This window comes from Castanea sativa, chromosome 6 (genome assembly GCF_040712315.1).
Source record: "Castanea sativa cultivar Marrone di Chiusa Pesio chromosome 6, ASM4071231v1".
NCBI lineage: Eukaryota > Viridiplantae > Streptophyta > Magnoliopsida > Fagales > Fagaceae > Castanea > Castanea sativa.
In genome coordinates, this window is record NC_134018.1 from 55,795,021 (window position 1) to 55,819,593 (window position 24,573).

Sequence of the window (24,573 nt, forward strand, 5' to 3'; positions counted from 1 at the left end):
GTTACTTACATATAAACATAAAATTTTTTATTTACTAATCTTACTTTACTATGTCACAGTTGTCATAAAGAAGTTGTAAATTTTTTTGTGCTACTAGACTTTTCGAAAAATAGTCTCTTTTATAAAAAAAAATAAAAATTGGGCTTTAAATAATTTTTCAACCACAAAATTAAGAAAAGCCCAAATCCAAAATCGGAATTGACACTTTTCAGCTTTGGTACCCAAGCCCATCCTCTCAGTTTTTTTTTTATTTTTTTTATTTTTGAGGAACCCCAACCTCTCAGTTTTTCTTTTGCCAATTGCTCCCATAATTCTGGCCCCCATTTCCTAAACCCACTGTACCATTTTCCTTCCTTCACTTTCAGGCAATGTGAGAAACACTGGCAGTGACAGGCCTCTGACTGACACTGACAACAGAAGTTTCCCAAACCAAACTACAAAAATTTTGCCAAAAGAAAGAAGCCCATCTCATTCTAATTATCAAAGCACCAATCATAATCTTCCAATTCCATAAAAAAGCTTAAAAAACAACCCCAACAATTCTACAGAGAGAGATTAGAGATATGAGTAGCAGGAAGAGAGTTTTGGTAGTGGGAGGCACTGGCTATTTGGGACAACACTTATTGCAAGGCTTTTCAGAGATCCAAGGCACCCCATTTGAATATGATCTTGCATTCACCTACCACTCTAACCTTCCTCAACCTCTGCTTGATGCCCTTCCTCATTTGCTTCCTTTCTATGTTGATTTGAAAACTGGGCAAGGATTTGATGGCATTTCACACTCATTTGGCCAGGTCTCTTCTGTTTTCACCCCAAAACAGCTACTATGTTCGCTATTGCTAATTTACTTTTGATTTCTGGATTGCAAACTAGAGACATTTATGAATTTGGTTTATGGGTGTTTTTATTTTTATTTTTTTTAATAATGTGGTCTAGGAGATCTTTGTGTTAAAAAAAAAAAAAAAAACTTGAGCTTTTTTAGCTTATTAGTAATAGACTATGGGAATTTTCTGCATTCTGCATTATGTGTTTAAAAGTGCACGTGAAACAAACAACTCAAAGTGCCTGTACCTGGGAATCATTAGTCGTTTTTATGGATTCTATTGATTCATACTTTTTTTGTTTTGGCCCCAAGAAATTTCTTGGAAATTAGGAAAGTAGTATAACTGAATTGCTATCTTCCTTTTTCATTGTCATTTGTCAAGTTCTGAATTGAGAATAATCCAACTTTTAGTTATCACATTTGGAGATCCATATGTCGTAGCCATTAGTAGTCTAGGCAGAATTCGGAAAATCTGAAATGCTAAAATGCTTTTGTCTATTGAAACTTACCATAAATGTGAAATGAATCTAATTTGCTGTTTCTGATTCTTTTTTATTATAAAAAAAATATAAATGTATATTTTAAATTTTAAATACAGATGAACTTCTATCTGTGTTTCAAGTGCTGACAAGTATGTCATACTTGAAATGCCAGCCTGATGTGGTGGTGAATTGTGCGGCGCTCTCGGTACCTCGTGTCTGTGAAATGGATCCTAATGCTGCACTCTCTGTTAATGTGCCATCTTCTCTTGTTGATTGGTTATCAAACTTTAAAGAGGGTAGTACCCTTTTAATTCACTTGTCAACTGATCAAGGTAAGTACTTCTGAAATTACTGGAGGAAATAAAAGTAGAAAATGTAATTATTATGAATTGTTATGTATTCTTATTGTTTGTATATACGGTCCAGAAGTCTTAAGATAAAAAGAGTGCAGACCTGTGTCTTATAAGAATTAATATCTGAAGCTTGACCTGGCTAGTTGGTTTCAGCCTTATTAAGCAATGCTGAAACACAAAACTGTCACTAGTGGTTTTTTTTTTTTTTTTTTTTGTAAATAAAAAAATAACTTAAGGGATACTTTAAATTTTATTTTAGAGGTGGCCGCAATTCTTTAGTCAACTCAAAAGCCTAAACACCAAATATGGTAAGATTAAAGTACATTCATAGGCCTTTATTTCAATTGAGTGAATTGACCACAACACTTTTTGGCTTAATTCCTCTTTTCTCAAGTCTCATCTTGTACTCATTTGATTAATTTGGCCCTATCTTTTGAAATACCACTATTAGATACTGGGGCAGTTACACATTATGATTTTTTTCCATGTTAATGACAGCATGCATATAAGTTATAACCTACCAGTGCAAGTAAATACAGTAAATAACCATTCTTGTGTTCTGGTCCAGGCATTTTCTTTCTATTATTATTAGTCATCTAAGCTTAATTTCTCACACCTGAAAAATTGTTAGTACCGTGACTGGCTGGATTGTGAAATTATACATGCACCTAGTGGATCTTGAATCCTTGACCTCATCCTCCACCTTGTTCTTATGGCAATAGAAAGTGCTTTTTGAGCTCTAAGTCATTGGCCTTTTCTATTTTTCATTTAGCTGGACAAAACAAATCTCAGATACAGCTATTCCCTATCTCATCCATTTATCTTTCTATTTGGCCTTTAAATATTTGTGGCTAGATTGTCTATGATGTAAGTTCCCAAACAGTTTATGCAGGGGTGAAGTCCTTCTACAAGGAAGAAGATGAAACTGTTCCTGTGAATGTTTATGGAAAATCAAAAGTGGCAGCAGAGCAGTTTGTTTCTGAAAAATGCTTGAACTTTGCGATTTTGAGAAGCAGTATCATTTTTGGGCCACAGACTATCTCACCTGTTCCAAAATCGCTTCCAATTCAGGTGTGTATGTAGAATGTAGACCTTATGTTGTACATTCACAAGTTTATTAGCTATTATCTTAGCTGCATCTGACTAGAGACTGCTAAATGTAGCGGCTTTAGTAGTGATGGGAAGAATAAATTGTCTTTCTCACACCAGGTCTGAGTGCTTGTTATTGATGGCTATGTTCTAAGCAAATGCATTCGTTTTAAAGTTCTCTTATTGTTGCTTTCAGTATATAGTTTGCCCATATTGCTCTACAACCTGACAAATCCTTGCTATGAGAATGATCCCTTTCTTTATGAAAGCATCATCCATTCCTTGTAGTCATCATTTCCCAGGTTTAAAGTTTAAACTCTTCTGTGTTGAAATTTCGCCTCTTTATGGTTTATAAAATTGGATATACCATTAATAGAATGATTAAAAACTAATCTTGTTTGCCAGTTCACTGTCTTAAGATAGAGAAAAACCAAAAATAAAATAAAATAACAATCTTAGGTAATCTGATTGAGTTACCTTGATCTTATGGATGCTAGAACAAGTTGTGTTAACTGGCTTTTGACTGATTTATAAACGATTTGTGGGGAATTCTTCCTGCTTTGAAATGAATTGCACAGACTTGCAGACTTTACTCCATTGATGTGTTGCACACCAAAACTAAATTATACTGTTCACTATTCTTGGCTAATATTTTTGTGGCCAACATGACAACTGACAACATAACAAAGTGCAGGATTATTTCTTTGACACTTTTTCAAACGTTCAACTGAAAAGTAACAAAAGGTTGGAGGTACAGTCGTACAGATAGTGGAATTGATTTGTTGGAGATAGGACTAATAATAATATTAGCACTAGCAATTTTTCATGTAATTGGCAATTACCATCCAGTGGAAACATCAACAGCAATTACTTGGAAAATGTTTTCTTTTTACCAAAATGAATTTAATTGGTCTAAGGAAATTGAAACTATAATTTTCAGTTTACATAATGTGTGAGTGTGAGACGAGTCAAAATAATTTTTCAAAGTCATATATTGTTGTCATTGACTTTGCAAGTGATTGGTTTAAATGTGTGGCCATGAGACAGGTCTGGCTTGGAGAGAGATGGGGGAGGGGGGGGGGGTACCTTTTTATAGGATGGGTACATTACAGATATAGAAAGTTTTATTGGGATGATTATATTTTTCCAGCTTAAGAAAGCACTTGATAAATTGGATATTATGATTATTTTGTACATGACCAAAGGAGTGGCTCTTAATTGATGCAGTGGATTGATGGTGGCCTCTCTAAAGGAGAAAAGATGGACTTCTTCCATGATGAGTATCGCTGCCCAGTATATGTCAAGGATGTTGTAGCTATCATACTAGCTTTGACAAGCAGATGGATATCAGGTATAATTTTACAGTATCGAAGTTTAAATACTAGTAACATAGATGATAAACTGCAACACGTATTTTTTTCACTTCATCATTCATTTGGTTCTTACATTCAGGATTTCCATCTTCTGGTAAAGGACAGTCTTGATTAAGATGTGGGCCGCGTGGCAATATCAAAATTGCCTTCTATTCTATAATACCATGCTTTTGATACTTTTGAATGCTTTGTTTGTGGAATATTATCCCTATGAAAGGAAAGAGTGTCCAAATCTGGAGCCTTTATGTTTTATTTGTGGTTATATTTTATGGATGTCGCCAACCTTCTGCCTTTTCTATATGCTTTGACATCTCTCTCTCTCTCTCTCTCTCTCAATATGCTGAATTTTATGTCTGTATTAATGATTTTGACAATCAATATTGTTGAACCAGAGGGTAAGCAAATGCAATTGCTACTAAATGTTGGTGGACCAGATAGGGTATCTCGGGTACAGATGGCTGAGGCTGTGGCGGATTTCAGAGGATACAACACGTCGTTAATCAAACCAGTGTCTGCATCTTCAGTATGTATATCATTTAAGATTTAATCCTTAATTTTTTAAATGCCTGAGAACCAGATTTTTTACGTGCCTTTTCCTCATTTGCTGTCTTGATCATTGTGCACCATCTCTTCATTCCATCCCCTAAACATCTACCAGCTCAACTGTTGAATGCACATTTCTTATTATATTTACTAGCTTATGATAATTCACTTCATTGGATCGTGCAATCACATTGATTATTATGTATACTTTTTGTGGTGATTTTTGTTCTTTAAATAATTCTTCAGGTTGATCGAGGAGTCAAGTCCCCAGCTGACATATCCATGAATATAACCAAACTAGTTCAGACTCTAAATTTTTCTCCCACTTCATTCACAGATGGAGTCAAATTGACACTCACTACTGGGGCTAAATCTTGAGGACGTGAAGATGTAATTTCTGTAGTTTCTAGTTTGTACAAGTGCTATTCCCAGGGGTATAGTGTGAACGATGATTCTCAATACTAGGCCCCAGTTGAGACCCCGAGTGTCTTTCCAAGGCCACTGCTCTTTGTTTTTTTATAGATGCTTCTCATGTCTTAAAACAAGGAGAGAATAAAAGTGTTTTTCTTTTATCATCCTTCCCTAATTTTGTTTTCCTTTAAGGGGAAAAATGTATGAGTGTTATAGATATGTGTCAATTTGGTATAGTTTCTTTTTCAGCCTTTTGCAAATAGGCTGTATGAACAAAATGAAATCTTAAAAAATAACTTTTGAATTGCTTGAAAAATTATTTTCACATACTGAAGCTGGTTGTGAGCCATTAGTTTATTTTCTGATTCCTTGAACTTTGTTAAAACTGGTTGAAATTGATTTCATTTTAAACCTCTCTAATAATATACTTTTTATTTTTGCTAACATTGAAATCATATCTTCTTGTGTTAATTTGTTCATTTTTTGGAGCTAGTCGACTGACACCCTTTAACTATGTCAATATTTCTCATATGCATAATATAATCAAACATACACTTAAGCCTCAAATTGAGAATAATAGAAAATTATGACACTAAACCAAAAAAAAAAGCCTCATGTATGCGCAGAGTGCTTGCGATGAGGTTAGTAATTATAACTACTATAATCATTCTTGAATCTCTTGGGAGATAAGGCTAGTACTAAATATAAATACTAATGCAAGCTATGCATCAATATGGGAGGTGTAAACGAAAAAGGGCCAAGTAATAAAGACCAGTAAGCAGTGAACGATTAACTCAGGCCCACCAAAGACTATGGACTAATTTCCTTTTGAGACACCACTTCTTTATACTCTAGGCCGAATATAAGAAATCAACCAATAGGGTCAATATTTGTCCTAGCTGCACAAGCTAACCATTTCACATGCTAAAAAAGTATATTGTGAAATGATTTTGTGAGAGGGTGGTCTTTTATGGTATGTAGCATGGGTTTCATATGCAGTAAGAGGGTGGTCTCATGAGATATTTTCTTCTTCTAGCTTAGTAGAGGTGTTTTGATGTGTAAACAAGTTATACTCTCCTACTAATTTGTACATATACAATATTCTTTATTATTATTACTATTATTATTTTTTTGGGAAATTAAAATTTGTCCTCTTGTGATAGCCACTTCCCTAGTTCTCATTCTATATATATAGACCCCAATAAATCTTCCATAGTCTTATGTGGGTTTACAGGATGGTAAGATTTTTCTTCAATATCTTGCTTTTTCTTATTTTACTTTTCTCTACCTTGAAGAAGTAATGGGACAACAATAGGTTTTGCACGCCTCACGCTATCCTTACTTGAAATGGTCAGATCAAGTGAGAGGTTACTTTCCGATTGAGTCTAATCAACTCATGGACAACAATACTTTTTTTTTTAACACTTGAATGACTATTCTTCTTTGTTTACTTTCATTAATGCTAAAACCATCTTATTAGAAATGACAATCTACCTCTAATCTACCTCGCTTGTGACCTACCTTGCTCTTGTTCCATCTAGATTTTGGCCATCCCAAAAAGGGGATGAGACTCTCCTATTTGAACCCGTCATGCTCGTTGCCATCCTCAAACATAATATATATAGAGAGAGAGAGAGAGAGAGAGAGAGAGAGAGAGAGATGAAACTGGACCGATCCAATTGGCCCATTTAACTCATATAGAAGCTTTGGTTTGGTCCATGAAATACGTTGTCTCACACGAGTGCACGACCAAAACAAAAATAGAAAAGCTAGAGACATCCACGTGCGGAAGGAGCAGTAAAAGACAAAAGAGTCCTCCAGTTACACAGCAAAGTTGCACACCCATTCAACAACAAACAAATACCACACCACTCTCATAAACACTTGAGAATCCAAAGCGCTCTCAATCTTCCTGATCCTACTACTATTTCTCAGGTGAACCCCAACACAACACCACTTCACTCTGCCAAAACCATCACTCCACTGCACCTCACTCATCACTGATTCTCTGTGCACTTTGTATCAGTCTTTATCTATAACTACATCTGTATCTACATCTATATATATATAATGAAGTAAATTAGGGTTGTGCTTATGATTGTGATACATTTTCCGCATCTGAATTTTGGTGCAGCTAAAGAAAGAGAGAAATCCAATGGGAGGTGGAGCAGATCACGGACATGGACATGGGGAGGCCCATGGAGACTTTCGTACCAAGGTCTGGAGCATGTCCGGTGGCCCATACTGCAGGCCCAAGCACTGGCGCCGCAACACCGCTATCGCCATGGCCGGCGTCTTCCTCATCTGCATCCCCATCGCCATGAAGTCCGCCGAGCTTGAGGTCCTCTCTCTCTCTCTCTCTCTCTGTTAAATTTCTGTTTGGTTGCTGAGAAAATGTGGGGGAAATGTGAATCAAAGTGGACTTTTTGAGTTTTTTAGAATTCTCGAGCTATGTTTTTCTGGTCAACGTTTTTTAGTTTCCTTTTGGTTGCTGAGAAATATAAGAAATTTAGGAAATTTAGGAATTTTGGATGTTAGATTATTTACAATTTAGGCCTGCAATATTTGGTTGAAACAATGGGCAAACGGCTATTTATAGATCTAGGTAATAAGTGTTTTGTTGTGGTTTCGATAATTTCAAAAGTAGTTTGTTTCTATGAGAGTGGAACTTGTGAAGGTTTGAGATTAGGCATTTAGGCTTCTTGAGGCTGTGGTGAACAATTCTTCACTAGGAGACATTGAGACCGCAAATTTCCCCAGCGAAGAAGTGATTGGAATTTTCATTTAGCATATGAGCTTATAGATCTGCTTTGGAACTTCCCTTATGTTTTTCTATTGGACTTTATTTTTTTGATAGGTAATCAGAAAAATAATATTAAAGACAAAACAATAAGAGAAAAGTACAAGATGTTCATGATGAACAACAAGAAAAAAAAAGAAAAAAGAAAAAGAGGACACAACACAACACAAAGAGGGAAATCAGGAAACTAAGCTAAGGGAAGACAAAAACTCAGAGAGAGAAGAACAATCGGTAAAACCCCAACTATGAGACCACTCCAAAAGACTGCGATGGCTTAAAACCTTTAACTCATCCAACGTCTTCTCCTTGTCCTCAAAAGATTGACGATTTCATTCCAATCACACAGTCCACATTAAGCACCCTGGAACCAAATTTCAAATGTTCGAATTATGCTTCCCAAGCCACTGATGCCAACAAGATAGCAAACCTGCCATCGAACCTGGCATAACCCAATGAATACCAAAGGCCTGAATCATAAAATACCATAGGGAATGAATAATTGGACCATGAAGAAGAAGGTGGTCTACCGACTCTCCATCACGGCAACACATACAACACCAATTAGCCAAGGAGTGACCCTTAAGTATTAGATTATCCAAAGTGATGATCCAACCATGACCAGCTGTCCATAGAAAGACCGCTACGCGCTTATGAATCTTTGGTTTCCAAATCCCTTTCCAAGGAAACAGAGAATTCGAAAAACCCCGAATCGCATGATAATAAGACCGGGTGTCAAAATCACCATCACCTTTTAGCCGCCAACAAAGAGTATCTCTCCTCTCACCCTGAGGAATACGAGTTTGGATAAGCTGAAACAGAGAATAAGATACAGCCAACTCCCAATCTTCAAAAACTCTATAAAACCTTAAATTCCACACTATAACAGTACCCCCTTCTGGAGTTCACAAGATCTCAGAGATGTAAGCATCCTTTACCGCTGAACACACATAGAGCTCAGGATAGAGATCTTTTAGAGTGTTATTACCAATCCACCTATCATGCCAAAAACGGATACGAGTGCCTTCGCCCACTACAAAAGGCGGATGCTTATAAAACCTCTCCCACCCTTCATTAATACTTCTCCATAGGCCACACCCATGAGTCCTCCTACCGATTTTAGTACCCCACCCCCCTTGACCCTCGCCATATTTAGTGGAAATAACTCTTCGCCAGAGACGAATAACTTCATGACTATATCACCACAGCCATTTTTCTAATAGAGCTTGATTAAAAGACACCACACTTCTAATCCCCAATCCACCCATCTCGACGGGTAAACACACATTTTCCCAAGCCACCAAAGGATGCTTGAAACTCCCCTCAGAAGACCCCTACAGAAAATTCCTCTGAATACTTTACAATCTAGCAGCCACAGCTTTAGGAATAGTAAAAAGAGATAAAAAGTACGTTGGAAGGCTAGAAAGGGTACTCTTTATTAGCATGAGCCTACCACTCTTAGATAAATAGAGGCGCTTCCACCCAAATAGTTTCTTCTCCATTTTTTCCAAAATAGGATTTCAAATCAAAGCAGTCTTAAAAGAAGTTCCCAATGGCATCCCCAAATATATCATAGGCAACTTGCCCATTCTATAATGAAGAATATTTGCCAATGCATCTAGATTATTCACCTCTCCAACAGGGGCAATCTCACTTTTCCCGACATTGACCTTCAAACCCGTAAAAGCCTGGAAACAAGACAACACCAACCTAATTGACAGCAACTGTTCCCTAGAGGCATCACAAAATAAGATAGTGTCATTAGCAAATAACAGATGGGAGATATGCACACCAACATAGTTCATAGCTCCCACATGAAAACCCCAAATAAGATTACACTCCTCAGTCTTCTTCAAGAGTCTACTTAAGACCTCCATTATCAAGAGAAACAAAAGCGGGGATAGATGATCCCCTTGTCTCAGCCCACGAGAGTGTAGGGAATTTTCACGAATTCCTAAACCTGTGAGAAACAAAAAAAATAGAGAAAACACACGCCAAAGAAAAATAATCACACGCACAAGACAATATTTACGTGGTTCGGCAATTTGCCTACGTCCACGGAGTTGCAGGGATTTCACTATTATCAGGGAAAAATTACAGAGTGCAGCTACAGTTCGTTTTTCTCTCACAAAACTGACTACAACATCAACAAAAAACCCTAATGACAAAACTGCGTCTTTTACCTCTTACGCACAGGATTCACAATGGGCTACAAAACAGGTCAAAATTTTTTCCCGAGGGCGTTGCCCCCGGACCCCCAAAAGGCTTGTCCATGAGCACTTTGACTTAAACTTGTCAATCCAAGCCTCCGCTCCATGAACTAAACCTCAAAAAATCTCACATTAAAAACCACATAACATTATTCAAGTTGAATCAAGTCATCAACCGAATCAAACATAAACTAGACTCCACAAAGCTCAACAAAGAACTTCCAAAAAAACCTTCAGGGGATCCATTAACCAGGACTTAAAAACAAATTGACGTAACACAAGCCTTAATCCACCCCATCCGGTTCAACAAATAAAACAAGGCCTCTCAGTTCACATGATCATAAGCTTTTTCAATATCAAGCTTACGAACCATACCCGGTATTCTACTCTTCAACCTGCTATCCAAGCATTCATTTGCAATTAAAACTGAATCCAGAATCTGCCTTCTGCCAACAAACAAATTTTGAGACTCAAAAATAAGATTATCCAACACCACCCTCAACCTATTAGCCAACAGCTTCTACACACTACCCACCAAACTGATGGGACAAAAGTCCTTAATGTTAACGGCATTACACTTCTTAGGAATTAAAGTAAGAAACGAAGCGTTCATAGACCATTCAAACACAGAGTGCCGATAAAAGTAAACAAAAAAATCCATGACATCCTTTTCCACCACACTCCAACATTTGTGAAAGAAAACCATGGTGAAACCATCAGGACCAGGAGCTTTATCACCCTCCATCTCCCTTAACACTTTGAAGACTTCCTCCTTCGTGAACTCCTTCTCTAAAGATAACCTCTCATTCTCTTCTAACATTGTATTTTTAGTACATAAATTTCATTCGAGTTTTTGTTATTTTAAATGCTTAAAAAATAAAAATCTTGGTTACACATTTACTTAGTGTGATACGAGCCCATAATCTCACCCTTCACGCCATTCATATGGGAGAAGCAAGTGTCACTTGAGCCAGTTGAATTTGGTATGCTGAATACTTTTAGCTAGATGTTTGTAATCAAGCTTTACCTTCATTCTCTGTTGTTTGTATTATATATGCTTGAAACATGGGAAATTGTTACTCTTAACTAGGCAATTTCATGCACTCAAGTAAATTGTTAACTTACTCCTTGCAATGGATGCCATTTATCCTTATTTTTAAGTTTAACAAACAATTAATAAGAAATGTACGTTTTAGCAGAGGCTATGAGGATATGGATGCATAGAGATCATCTCTCTTATTACCATACTGTCAATATCCTCATTCTAATAATGTTTGTGAGTGCGTGCATGAACTTCATTCATATTGCAGTGTTGCAGTTTCAAACTCCAGGCAAGATAGTTTTTTATCTGTCTTTATAAGTTATCCCTTGATAGTCATGTTAATTGACATGTGCCACTTGGAAATTTCAAATCTTGGGAAAGGATGTGGTGCCATCTTCAATGGATTGGATTTTCTGTATCTCGTTGGGTTGTGGTCATGGTAGATAGTGACATGGATTTTTTACAATAGCATAGTTGTGTTTGGGTTTAAATGTAATTTTATCGCTCATGACAACTAAGATATGAGAGCACTTAATAAAAATGCTATAGTAGAGTCCCAAATGTCTTCTCTGATTCAATTTGTGTCACTTGGGTTGAAATCAAGAAAACATTAACGTTGGTCGGTGGTCGGTGGTGTTTACTTGATCTTAGTTAGGTTTGTTTTGAGTTCCAACATCTTGGGAGTGCAGATGTTACTGCGTTAGATGTGCCATATTTGCAATGAACTACTAAAGAATTACTTTTATGTTCACGTTATTATATAGGGCTTCAATGGCCTTGATAAGGTCTATCTGTTCTACTTAGATACGTATATAAGAACACAGCTTAACTAAGCCTTATTCCCTAGTTTCTAGTGCTTTAATATAGATTCAGCAACAACAACAACAAAAAATTAAGTTCTTTAATATAGAGATAGTTGGGGGCTGAGGGTGAAGAAAAAAAAAATTTGAGGTTGGATCTCTTAGTGTGTGCCCAAATTAGCCAACAAACCCCCCCCCCCCCCTCTTTCTCGGGCACATAAATTGTTTTTAAAGTAATTGGGTTTTAGATCTTTTGTTTTTCTTTGTCACTAATATTTATTTCATTTTTTAAATTTTATTATACTTGGATCTATTATTCATAAAGATGCAGGGATTGAACATGATGTGAATCATAAGATAGCTGAGCGGAGAAGTTGATCAGAAGAATTTTGTGATAGTAGAATACATTTCTTTGATAAGTAATAAAAGTTTTATTATAATATTCTATAATCTCCCAGTATATAAGTAGCATGCTAAGAAGGTCGAACTCAAGCAAAGTTCAACCATCTATAAATTAAATTAAAATAAAATAAAAAGGAGAAGAACCGTGGCCAAGCAAAGTTCAACCATCTATAAATTAAATTAAAATAAAATAAAAAGTAGAAGAACCATGGCCTAGAAACACCGCCATCCAATCAAACAAGCTGTGTAAAAGGATCAGCTTCAGATCCATCAAACATCATTCTGAATCTTCAAACACTCATTTCTGTAGTATTAAATGTTGGGATGTTAAGAAGTAACATATTCATAAAATGAGTGTAGCTGAAATGAGAATGTTAAGATGGATAAATGGAAATACACAGAAAGAAATGATTCAAAATGAGGAATTTTGCTCAAAGGCAGGGGGCAGCCCCTATGGATCAAAAGATGATGGAGAGTCGTTTAAGATGGTTTAATCATGTTCAGAGGAGAACAAGTAATGCGGTTGTGAGAATGAGTGAATTGATTCAAGTTGAGGGAATGAATAAAGGTTAACGTTAGTAGAAGTAATACATGTCAATTAAGAAAGTATCAAAGAGCATGACTTTGGATTTAATAGAATGGTGGAAATGAAACCCTAACTAATATGTTGAGAATTCATAGTCAGGCCCAAAATTTTTTGGAACTAAAGCTTATGTGTTGTTTTGCGTTTCTAATCTGGAAAATGTCCATATTTGCATTTAAATAAAAGAAAGACAGTGTTGATATATAGTTTCTGGTGACCTCTCTCTGTAGTATTGATGAATATTTGCTCTAAGGATTCTTTCTAACTCCTAGGAGTTGGATGTCTTTTTCTTGGAATTGATTGAAAGCAACCCTATGTATATGATAACCGCTTTGTATAAACTGATGGAGAGGACTAGTTCAACTTTTGAAACCTCTTTTCCCCCTTTTCATGTGTTTTTTCATCGTGCTTGTGATGACCATGATGAATATAGCTAAGAGGACTTTATTTTCTTGCAGCAACGGCCACATCATCCTGTTCGTCCAATTCCATCACAGATCTGGTGCAAGAACTTTGGCAATAAAGACTACTAAAGCTGCCCTGGAATCAAGTGAAGTGTGGTGGAGGTTGGGTATCTAATTCTTGCTGGTTGGCATAGCACTCCTTGTATCTGTTGATTGCCAGACAATATGGTGGTCTTTTAAGACTTGCTTTTTGTAATGTTTATAATATTTGGATTTAGAACTCACAGTGTGGGTTACCATCATACAATTTTATTCATAATGAAAATAAGATGTTGACTTTTTTGCTTGCTTTCCTTAAAGAAAACATTTCAGATGGTCTTGCAAGTTGTGGTATTAGTATTGTAATTATTCTTACTTTAATGTTGTTAATTTCATTCAAAAAAATGTTATGGCTTAAAATTTTGATTGGTGAAATGATGAGTATAGCATTAGTTGGAAAATAATAATAATAGACCAAATTAATTATTTCAACCACCTTAGTCTTTGTACTAGAGTTGTTCATCAACCAATCTGCTCCGATGAAACCCGAAACCTGCTGGACGACACATGGTCCAGCGATCAACATTGTCATGTCATTTTGATCGTTGGCCAATAACCAATAACCATTTCAGAGTTCTGACAACCAACCGCACCACCATTTGAGCTAGCACCACCTCTTTATTTTTAGATTTTTCCTTGTCTGATCCATCGTTCCCAACAAATCTCTTAGCCCATACCATAGATTTGATTTCATTCCTCAAGCTCCAGTCTCTAGCGTCCATAACTCTGGTTGCTGCCATCTTGAATGTGTCAAGGTGTGTCATTAATATAATGGTTTGGGTTTTTGAGATCAAGATTTGTTTTCTCTTACATTGAGATCTCAAATCTGGTGGGTTTTTGAATATAATATTTGGTTTTAGACTTCCAGGTCTACTCTTTCTTTTTCTCTAGTTGTGTTTTTTTCCTTCTTTTTGAAAACCAATTGGAGCTTCGACAACCTACTGATTGAAATCGCCATAGATCTAGTTGAAAGACTGAGCTAATGACAACCTATCGACTGAAACCGCCGTCGATATAGTTGGAAGACTGAGCTAATCACAACCGTGACAACCTATTGACTGAAACCGCCATCGATCTAGTTCTAGTTGGAAGACTGAACTAATGATGTGGCGATTGTTATCTTTTTAGGAATTCCAACGACACTGCTGTGGCCCAAAAACTCCTCCCATCACTGGCTGCCCCGGCTGATATACAACCCTACTTAGTAGTACTCCTAGTTACTTGCTCACCCTTATCATATTGTATTTTATCGACAACGAAAATAAGATATTGACTATCTTACTTGCTTTCCTTGAAAACAGTAGACACTTGAGTTAGTCTTGCAAGTTGAGGTATTGATATTGTATTTATTCTTTGTTTCAATGTTGTATATGTTATGGCTTAAAATTTTGATATTTGAAATGATGAGGATAGCAATAGTTGAAAAACAATAGTAATTGACAAATAGAAATACTCCTAGTCAACCACCTTAGTATGTTATGACTAATTTATTTTTCAACCACCTTAATTTAATAATTTTTGTACTACTCCTAGTCACTCGCTCTTCTCCCATACCATATGGTTGGGAATCTTGGGATAACTTAATTTTATTGGTTTATTTTGCTTAAAAAAATAAGACAAATAGAAATACTATTATACGTAGAAAAAGTGAGAATTAAAAAAGTAGAAAAAGTCAAATTATTAAGCTAGATTCAAGTTTGTTCAAACAAAGAAAAATTTTAAGCATCCATTTACGCATAAATGTACGCTCTATTTGTTTCAATGAAAAACATTGTGTAAAGATAGTTTTTCACATTTTCTAATATTTGGTAGCATTAGAAAAAATGAGTTACGAAAAACTATCTTTAGTCAACAAAAAAAGTATGGCTTATTTTTAAAAATTATTTTCCTCTAATTTTTTTTGGAAAACAACTCTATTTTACAATAATCTATATAAGGGAAGTTAAAAGGTTGTTTTTCAACTAATTTAAGGTTACTACCAAACATGGTTTCAAAAAATGTTACTATCAAATATAAAAAAATGAGATAGTTTTATAGAAAACATTTAAAAGAAAATTTGACTCATTTTCTAGAAAATATTATTGTCGAAACAAACAGAGCGGTAATAGAGAACCAACAATATAGCACTGGGTAAAACTGTAAAAGACTGAATGTGAAATTTTTTAAAGAGAAATGTTAACGAATACCCTAAGGGTATTTGTTAGTGAACCATTTTAGAAAGTTTTTATAGAAAAAAGGGGAAAAAAAAAGTAATTGATATTTTTCAGCTTTTGCAATTTCCCATAAAAGTGGTATAAAAACTTGGGGCCGTTAAGAAATAGCTTTATGTTAAATCATTTTGCTTTATATCAGATTTTTAACCAACTTTACAGGTTGTAAAGCCAATGAAGCTAACTTTTTAAGTTTCATCTGTCACTTTAGTAATATTTTCAGTCTCTTCATCAATATATACCAGTTTTTTATTAGGTGCACCCCATAATAAATTATCCTTAAGATGCCAAACATTTCCCTAAAAACTTTCTCAAAATAGTTTATTAACAATTGCCCTAAAGACACCTGTAAATATAACCCATTGTTTAATACACCCGATGTATCATACCTAATTCTCGCTTAAAGTTAGGTCTCATCTATAGGTCTTGCACATAAAATGATAAAACTCAATCCTAGGCAAAAGAAGTGTTTCTTGTTCTTTTATTTGTAACTTTTCTGTTGTTATCAAGCATGCTAATTGTTGCATGGGTTCATTTTTGTTGTAATATCTCATCTCCAATCTTCCCACTCATGTTTTTTCAGCTGAGATGGTAGATGGCCCGGGCCCTAACCTCTTTTGCATAAGTAAAATATCTCATTCAATGCGTGTGTGCATGCGCACACACATAATCACAAAACACAAAGCTAGGGGAAGGTAAAACTGCGGCAGGAAATTGGGCTCAAGGATTTTGTTCCTGACAGAGCGAGGCTTAGACTCCCTCCATTTCACTCGAATGGAATGGAATCATATTCCACCTTTTATTATTTCTGTTTGTGATCAATTGAGTTAGTGATTCCACTTGATTGAGTTAGCATCAGTCAACATTATATTATTTATTTATACTCTTTTAAAACTTTCCGCAGGCCAATTTTGACCTGGGCCTCACTCAAAAGCTTTCTCGAATTTTTCCTTTGACAAACTATTCTCCTCCTTTTTCGTCCTAAAGTTCCTAATTCTAATTTCCTTCTTAAATTGATTCATGTAAAGAATACATATATAATGATATAGGGTCCGTTTGGATAGAACTTATTTTGCTGAAACTGAAAACTGAAAACTGAAAACACTGTAGCAAAATAATTTTTAAATGTGTGAATAGTGCTGTGTGATCTATTTTTAATGAAAAAGTTGCTGAAAAGTGAAATTTGTGGGATCCGTGAACAGTGCATTTGTATACTGTTCATTGCTGAAAAGTCAATACATGCGGCTGAGTTAAAAAAAAAAAAAAAAAAAAAAAAGCAAAAACGCGGACGTGGACGCACAAACGCGGATCCAAACACCCTCATAATGTTGTGGCCAGTGGCTACCAGAGTAAGTGACTACCAAATCCTATATTCGTAGTAGGTGTGACTAAACAATTTTAGCCACAAAATCTTAAATGGAAGAAGCATATTCTTAACTTATTTGGAATAGTAAATCAAATAATTCACCAAAAAATTGATTATAGAAAAAAGGAGCATATGCTGACCACTAATGAAACCAGAAAAGCAAATACATCCTCCACATAAAAGTTCCCTTTTGTCAAATTAAACCGTGCTGTGTAATCATAGTTTAGAAAGCATCAAGGAACAAATTAAGTGCACACGGTAAACCTTTTTTCAGCGGGGTTCCCTTCACATTCATTCCATCTTTGATTTTTTTCCAAAGTGCAAGTGTGTTTACCGTGTAAAGCTATATGGCTAGATGAGAGAGATGACTCTTTTCTTAGATTGTCTTGGTCCTCTCATTTTCAAAACTTTTGTGCTTTTCACGCGTTAGTGTCATTCACAGTTGGTAAAACTTCTACAAAAGAAATACACGACGAGCATTTGTTTGTTGTGCCTCTTATGCGTTCTTAATGTGATGTACATTATGATGATGTGACAGTTTTTAGTTTATTTTATTTTTTCTAACATTATCATAATTTAAAATTACAAAATATATAATATCACCTTAATCTTGTCACATTCCTAAACAATGTAATGTTGTATTATTGTATTGAAATTACATTAATGTAAGATTATAATAATGTAATATTATGGTGTAATGTAACCTCACGACGAACCGAACGCCCCTAAGCTTCAAAGGAAAGTTTATTATGTTTCAAGAGAGAAATCTTCTAACTTTGATCTTATTGATGTTTGATGAAGGAGCTTTTTGTGTGTGTGTGTGTGAGAGTACTAGAACAATCCTCTGTCAAATGACAGAAAAGCATATCTTGAAATAAAAGCAAGATCTGTGAATTGTGACATTAGGGAAAACGAATTTGGATGAGAAAGACAAAGTTGAGAGTGTAAAATGATAAAAATGGTTAAAAAATTTGATCTAAAAATTGAAATTAAAAATAAATTTTATAGCTTTGATGTAATTGCATGGTGCAATAGTTTCAGACCTCAATTCAGCTTACCACACGGGTAGAGTGGTAGGTGGCCTCTCCCTTCGTATCATCTACCAAGCATTTTATTAGCAAAGTATGTAGTGTCAACACTAACAAACAAAAAACCTATCAAAAAAAAAATATATATATATATATATATATGAGAAGTGTCAACTGTCAAGCGTCAGCATGTGACATATCATTTCTCATTTTATTCTCAGAGGAATGTGACATGTCTAGTTAAGTGTCAAGAGTTTGCAACAGTTTTGATTCCATATTGTTTCCTACTTTTTTGGTAGTTTTTGTACCGGTAGTTTTTGTATGGAGTCCTATTTTTCAGCACATAAATACTGAAAAATGATATTGTTGGAACAAAAAAGTAATCTTAGTGTTAAGTTCAAATTTAAACTAATAACAACTAATCACTTATGATATATTATGAAAATGTTGTGAATGTAACATCTCTCTATAAATATTAGGTACTATTGTATACCGTGAAAAGTGATAAGCTCACAATATTTTCATAACAAATTATATATAATAAATTGTTATTAATTTTAATTTAAAAAATAAAATTTCACCTATAAAACCTTTTCTATTGACTAATAGAATGCCTTGTCTTAAAAATTTTAATTAAGGCCCAAAAATGTACTAATTAATAACTTTTTTAAAAAATATATAATTTTTACTATATTTTACTATAGTAAAATATAATTTTACTATAAAAATATAAAAATATAATTTTACTAAATTTTACTATAAAAATATAATTGTGCTAAATTTTACTAATTAATACATTTTACTATATTTGTGGTAGTTTAAGAGAGTAAAAATTTTATCATTATTTTCTCTCTCTAGCAAAATTAGAATTAGAATTAATAGTTTTCTAGACAAAGTTGTAATTGAAATCCACAATGACCATCTCAGACATACTATTTTTTCTATCCAGACTATTCATATTTATTTTTAGAATTAAAAGTTTTAAAATAGGTTTTATAAATAAAAGAAAATAATCCAATTAACATATTAAGTTATGTCAAGATGCTAGATTATTTTTTCTAATGCATGCTTCACTTATAAAATATTAAGGCAAAAATGCAAACTTGAACCTCTAACTTTTAACGGTTTTCATTTCAGTCCTCTAACTTTAAGTTTTGTCATTTCAGTCCTCTAACTTTCAATTTTTGTCAATCCAGGCTTCTGTTAGAACTCAGTTAAGATTACCATTAAACACATTGAGAAATGACCGTTTTACCCTTCTTTTAAAAAAAAAAATTCGGAATTAAAAGAAAAATCTGTAAAAAAAAAAAAAAAAAATTTAAGGGGAACGACGATTGGAAAAAATCCAGTAGCTTATGTATATCCCTTTAGACGTAATCACCTTCCTCTCCCAAAAACCCTGTTTCAAAAATAAAAAAAGTTTCTCCCAAAAACCCCAATCAGACCCGAGACAGAGAGAGAACCACATCAAGTCATCAACGACGGCCGTGCACGCGGTTGTCCTCCCTCCGGCGCCCCGTCATCTTCCTCATCCATCTGGCCAGTCCTCCACCTCCGTCGACCCAGTTCCGTTCATCCATCATCCTCCTCACCCATTCCGTGCCGCCTTTCCCTTTCCCTTCCCCATCGCCAATCTCCTTTCCCTTCTCCGTCGCCGATCTCCTCTCCCTTCAATATTTTTTCTCTCTTCCTCCACCTCACCGGCCTGCCCAGCCATCGATCGAAGGCCTCAAAACGCTATTCGCCGGAGTACTCTGTGTTGAGTTCGGCTCCGACTGTGACTTCGATCCGCCCCTCTCTCTCTGCTATCTTATTTTCTCTACCGTGGGTGTGGTGGGTTTCTGTTTGTGTTACTAGGTGTGGTGGGTCTGTTGTTGGCTGATTTGGTGTTGCTGGGTTTGTATTTGTATTCGTGTTGTGGCTGATTTGAGGTGGAGTTGCTTGCCTTGACGGTGGAGAAGAAGTCCTTTAATTCTGAATTTGGTAGCTGATTTGGTTGTTTTTCTTTTAATTCTGATTTTTTTTTTAAAAAAGAAGAAGGGTAAAACGGTAATTTCTCAGTGTGTTTAACGGTAATCTTAGCTGAGTTCTAACAGAAGCTTGGATTGACAAAAATTAAAAGTTAGAGGACTGAAATGACAAAACTTAAAGGTAGAGGACTGAAATGAAAAACGTTGAAAGTTAGAGGGTCAGTTTTGCATTTTTGCCAAATATTAACTAACAGTATATATTACATTTGCATATATGCCGTATAGCTATCCAAAACTAAAATTGATAAATCATATTTAAGATTGAATATGTCACAAGAATTATTAACTGACTCAGTGATATTACCAATTAAAAAGGAAATCTTACTAGAAGTTGAAAAAAGCATAATTAGTAGTAATTTTGTATCTCATAAGGTAAGAAAGATAGTTTTTTAATTGAAAAAAATCACAACATAAATATTATTTAATTAATATTTTAAATAAAAGAATTCCCTTTAAAAAATGTGTTGCACTAGTTCTAGATTGGACCTTATTATTGCATACTGTGAATTTAAGTGAGATTTGAAATGAATATATTTCAAGTTGAATTGAGATATTTGACAAAAATGGCATCGTTTAAAATTTACAATTTTTTTTTTAAAAATAATTTATATTTAAAACACCCTATGCATATGAAAAATCATCATAGTGGCCATATTTTGCATAAAAAGACATTTAACATGCCAATAACATGATTAATATTTCATGATTTTGGCATGATCATCATGATATTAGTATAAATAAATCAATTCAAATAAGGCTAAAGTTGTTAAAAATGCACAAATACCAAATTGATGACTTTACAAAGAAGTGTTCAACGAGAATCACCGTTAAGATATTATAAGAAACTAATAATCTTAATATTAAAAAAATTATAAAACATTTGGAAGAAACTAATAATTCTTAATATTAATTAAATTATAAAACATTGACTTATAAAAGAATGAGAAGATAAAAAATTAGAATTAGATTTTGAGATGATTCTTTCGGGTTTTGATATGGACGGGCAAGTTTTGGTGATTTGAAAGGAATTAATTGGGTTTTATGGTTTTGATTGTATTTTGATCGTGAGTTGTTTTCATGCTTTCTTGGCTGCTGGCAGGTTTAATGCCTTTGCAAGAGAGTGGTCATGGGTGATGAGGATAGTTATGTAAAATTAGTGTTTTATGATTCTCATTAACATAAAATCATATAAAGGGCATTTACCACCACTAATATCTACAACAAGAAAATCATAAAATAGACTTTGGCAAACTATTTTCTGTAAGTATTAGTCAAAGAATAAATTAACAACACAAAACCATTACAGTTGCTTTTACCAGACTCTTACTTTGTCTTATGTTATCTATTAACGTTCCGTATGTGGGATTAACTAATGCTCAGATACATTGAGAGTAGTTGCCTTAAGCCCCAAAATGTATTAGGCTGGTTTTGATAATAAGAAGGCTAAATTTCTTCGAATTAATCCAAAACAAATTAAAATCAGTATCAAACCTGGCATATTAAAGTTATATGCATCAAATGTAAGCATAGAGTAACAATTGTTATGATGGTGAGTGATGCAAGCTTGAAGATAGAATTAGTAGATAATTATAATATATGTGGCGACACTAAAAAAGAAAAAAGAAAAAATTTGCCGTGTCACTAATTCAAGTACAATTTTTTGGGCTATATGAAATCGTTTTAGTCTCAAAACTATTATTATAAGGATATAAAAAGAAAATATATTTATTTTTCTCTTTTTAGTGAGAATAATGAGAAAATTGAAAAATAAAAATAAATTTAGTATTGTGTCGTGATTATAGTTTGAAATAATAAGAATAATTTTGTAATTTCATTGTTCATGATTATTTCTCTCATATTTTCTCTCTAATTACTCACACAATTTTTCTTTCCGGCCACTTTTCACCCCATTCAATCGATGTAAAATCATTATTCTCTCCCTTTTCCTTCCCTTCATCATCTTTTTGTTCACCCCAATTAAACATGGCATTAAATTGAATTGAATACATCTTTTTTAGAGCTCAAAGGCTCACCACTACTTTCATGACCGCACTATTAGTCTATTATAAGACCCCTTTAATTCGAGGTAGTGGTCCAATGTGTGATAAACAGCTTGGAAAAAATCTCTTTAAAAAAAAAAACTTGGAAATATTAGACGCACATGCAACAGCAATTTCCCAATTTCGCCTTACGACAAAAACCTATTTGAAGGGGATGAATATTACATGTTAATTTTGTTTTTAATCTGTCAAATGCTATTTGTTGGTTAACAATAGCATGTCAAGTAAATGCCAAACTTTAGTAATTGGTTTAAGTACTTAGGAAAATTTCGAACTCTATAATAATTTGTTGAGTCTATATTTTGATTCTTATTTATTTATTTATTTTTGGTAGTTGTTGCATTGGGTTCTACTCCTAGTTTTAGGAAGTGATGATAGTGAAAGTTGGGTACCATTGTACAAATCATGGCAAATATTCTTGAAAACGTATAAAATTAACAATGATAATACAATGAGCTTGGATCTTGATTTCTCTAATCTATTTTGTTTCTCTTGCCATTTTTAGAGTAATTATATAATTAAATAATATCCACACTAATAACTTTGATATTATAGTAACTAGCATGCAATTTATGCAAACGCATTGATGCATTTAAAATTAAACACAATTTTTATTATAAAAATATAAATAATCAGTCAAATTATTACAAAAAAATAGCATGTAACACATGTATTAATGCATACATATAGATACATTTAAAATTAAACACAATTTTTATCATTAAAATATAAAATAATTAGTCAAATTCTTCTTTTAAAAAGTGAGCGTAATTAGTCACATATTAAAATTCTTACTTAAATTTAATATTACTTATGTTATTTTTAAAAAAATATTTAATAACATAGAACGTGTGGTGATTTCTATTATATGGTGATTTTTATTGAGTATATGTGATTTTTTTAATTAGTCAAATTTTTTTTTTAAAATTAAACGTAATTAGTCACATATATAATTGATTCTTACCTGAATTTAATACTACTAACGATCATTTTTTTTTCTAATATTTAATAAGATAGAACGTGTGGTGATTTTTGAGTATATGTGATTTTGTTTTTAAATTTTATAGTTCAGTAATATAAGATTCTTAGTATTTTGCACTCATTAAGTCATTTTGCACAAAGATTAAAAAACTTAAGTGGACATATGACACAAACTTAAGTGGATACTTATGGGGTAGTCTCCACATAAATTTAGACACATGACACAAAATTGGATTATAATTTCAAATTTTAATTTAATTTTCTTTAAGCTTTACCTATTAATATATATAAAAGTGTTAGAAAAATATTCTGGAGTGAATAAGAAATTAACTTTTAACGTATCCATTTGAACATGTTATTAAAGTGGTGAGAATCCTTGAGTCTCACATAAGAAAGGACAGAGAATATGAGTTTATATGCTTATAGGTTGGACATTGGATTGAGCTTTAGGTGTATGTGGATTGGACTCTTGTTCATACATACATACATACATACATATATTTGAGTCGTATGCAACATTTTGTACTTTATACTAAACATGGTGTCTGTTCACCAACATATTCATTCATTGTTCCTCATTTATGAAACTAATTTTAACTAAGAAAAACTTTCCCAAAGAACATATTTTGTGCATATACATAAAGTCAAAGAGAGAGAAAGAGATATAATTTAGTTTGCTGAGCACAGACCTTGCAGTACATTTTATCCGTATTGTTGATCTTTTTATCTTGTGAGGTAGATATCCATGAATCTTTAAGCACCACAAATTGTGTCAAACACAAGACTTGATTAATTTTGCATAATTCATTTTTCACGCATTTGGCTTGTGAGTCATTTAATTATTATACTGTAGATTTCTTCTATTTGTGTTCTTGCTTATAATTAAATATGTATTTTGTTATTGTTTGTATTATTACAAAAATAAATTATTAAATATATCCAACATAAAGAACAATATGATCACCATAAATTAAAAATCATATTATATTCATATGATATAATATTTTTTTTTCTTTAACTTGTGGAATCCATCAAAACTAATACAATAATGCCAAAAAAAAAATCACTACTAATTAAGGCGGCAAGTTGTGATAGCTTGATAGGTGTGATATCACTTTTACACATACGAGAAGTCAGGCACAAAATGGAAGGGAAGAATTTGATATTAATCGGTAACAAAAATCGGTGTGGTAATATAAATTGGGATGGAGGAGCCTTTGTGATAAAATACATGGTTTTAAAAATCGGAATGATCAAAGAATTGAAAATAGGTCCGATTTCCTTTTTATTGGTTGAATTGGAAATTTTCACGGTTGAATTGCCAATTTTCTCAATTTTTACTAGATCGATTGTGCGTTTAGTTCTCGATTCAACCACTCGGTGCAATCTAGTTTTTAAAACCATGATAAAAGATCACATAGGACAGCCCATCATAAAGGATAGCTTCTCTTGGCATGTGGAGAACAAGGAGATGGGCACTCTATTAA

The 24,573-nt window shown here is 33.7% G+C and overlaps 2 protein-coding genes across 3 annotated transcripts; both read left to right on the plus strand.

Moving 5' to 3' along the window:
* Nucleotides 1-277: 277 nt before the first annotated feature.
* LOC142638049 (uncharacterized) lies at nucleotides 278-5,390 on the plus strand. 2 transcript variants are annotated; one of them, XM_075812041.1, is made up of 6 exons: nucleotides 278-794; nucleotides 1,478-1,637; nucleotides 2,542-2,729; nucleotides 3,975-4,098; nucleotides 4,513-4,643; nucleotides 4,910-5,390. In XM_075812041.1, the coding sequence occupies exons 1-6, from the start codon at nucleotides 564-566 to the stop codon at nucleotides 5,039-5,041; spliced, it is 966 nt and encodes a 321-aa protein (XP_075668156.1). In that variant the 5' UTR covers nucleotides 278-563; the 3' UTR covers nucleotides 5,042-5,390. The 2 variants fall into 2 exon arrangements, with proteins under 2 accessions (XP_075668156.1, XP_075668157.1); XM_075812042.1 differs by lacking the exons at nucleotides 4,513-4,643; nucleotides 4,910-5,390 and adding an exon at nucleotides 4,200-4,475.
* Nucleotides 5,391-6,865: 1,475 nt separating this feature from the next.
* Nucleotides 6,866-13,676, plus strand: LOC142640422 (uncharacterized). The gene is made up of 3 exons (XM_075814505.1): nucleotides 6,866-7,009; nucleotides 7,209-7,415; nucleotides 13,367-13,676. The coding sequence occupies exons 2-3, from the start codon at nucleotides 7,230-7,232 to the stop codon at nucleotides 13,439-13,441; spliced, it is 261 nt and encodes an 86-aa protein (XP_075670620.1). The 5' UTR covers nucleotides 6,866-7,009; nucleotides 7,209-7,229; the 3' UTR covers nucleotides 13,442-13,676.
* The last annotated feature ends 10,897 nt before the right edge of the window (nucleotides 13,677-24,573 follow it).

Coding starts and splice junctions, on each gene's coding strand:
- LOC142638049 (XM_075812041.1), top strand. CDS start 564: ATGAGTAGCAGGAAGAGAGTTTTGGTAGTGGGAGGCACTGGCTATTTG. Junction 795..1,477: donor TTTCACACTCATTTGGCCAG/GTCTCTTCTGTT, acceptor TTGAAATGCCAG/CCTGATGTGGTGGTGAATTG. Junction 1,638..2,541: donor TCACTTGTCAACTGATCAAG/GTAAGTACTTCT, acceptor GTTCCCAAACAG/TTTATGCAGGGGTGAAGTCC.
- LOC142640422 (XM_075814505.1), top strand. CDS start 7,230: ATGGGAGGTGGAGCAGATCACGGACATGGACATGGGGAGGCCCATGGA. Junction 7,416..13,366: donor TGAAGTCCGCCGAGCTTGAG/GTCCTCTCTCTC, acceptor ATTTTCTTGCAG/CAACGGCCACATCATCCTGT.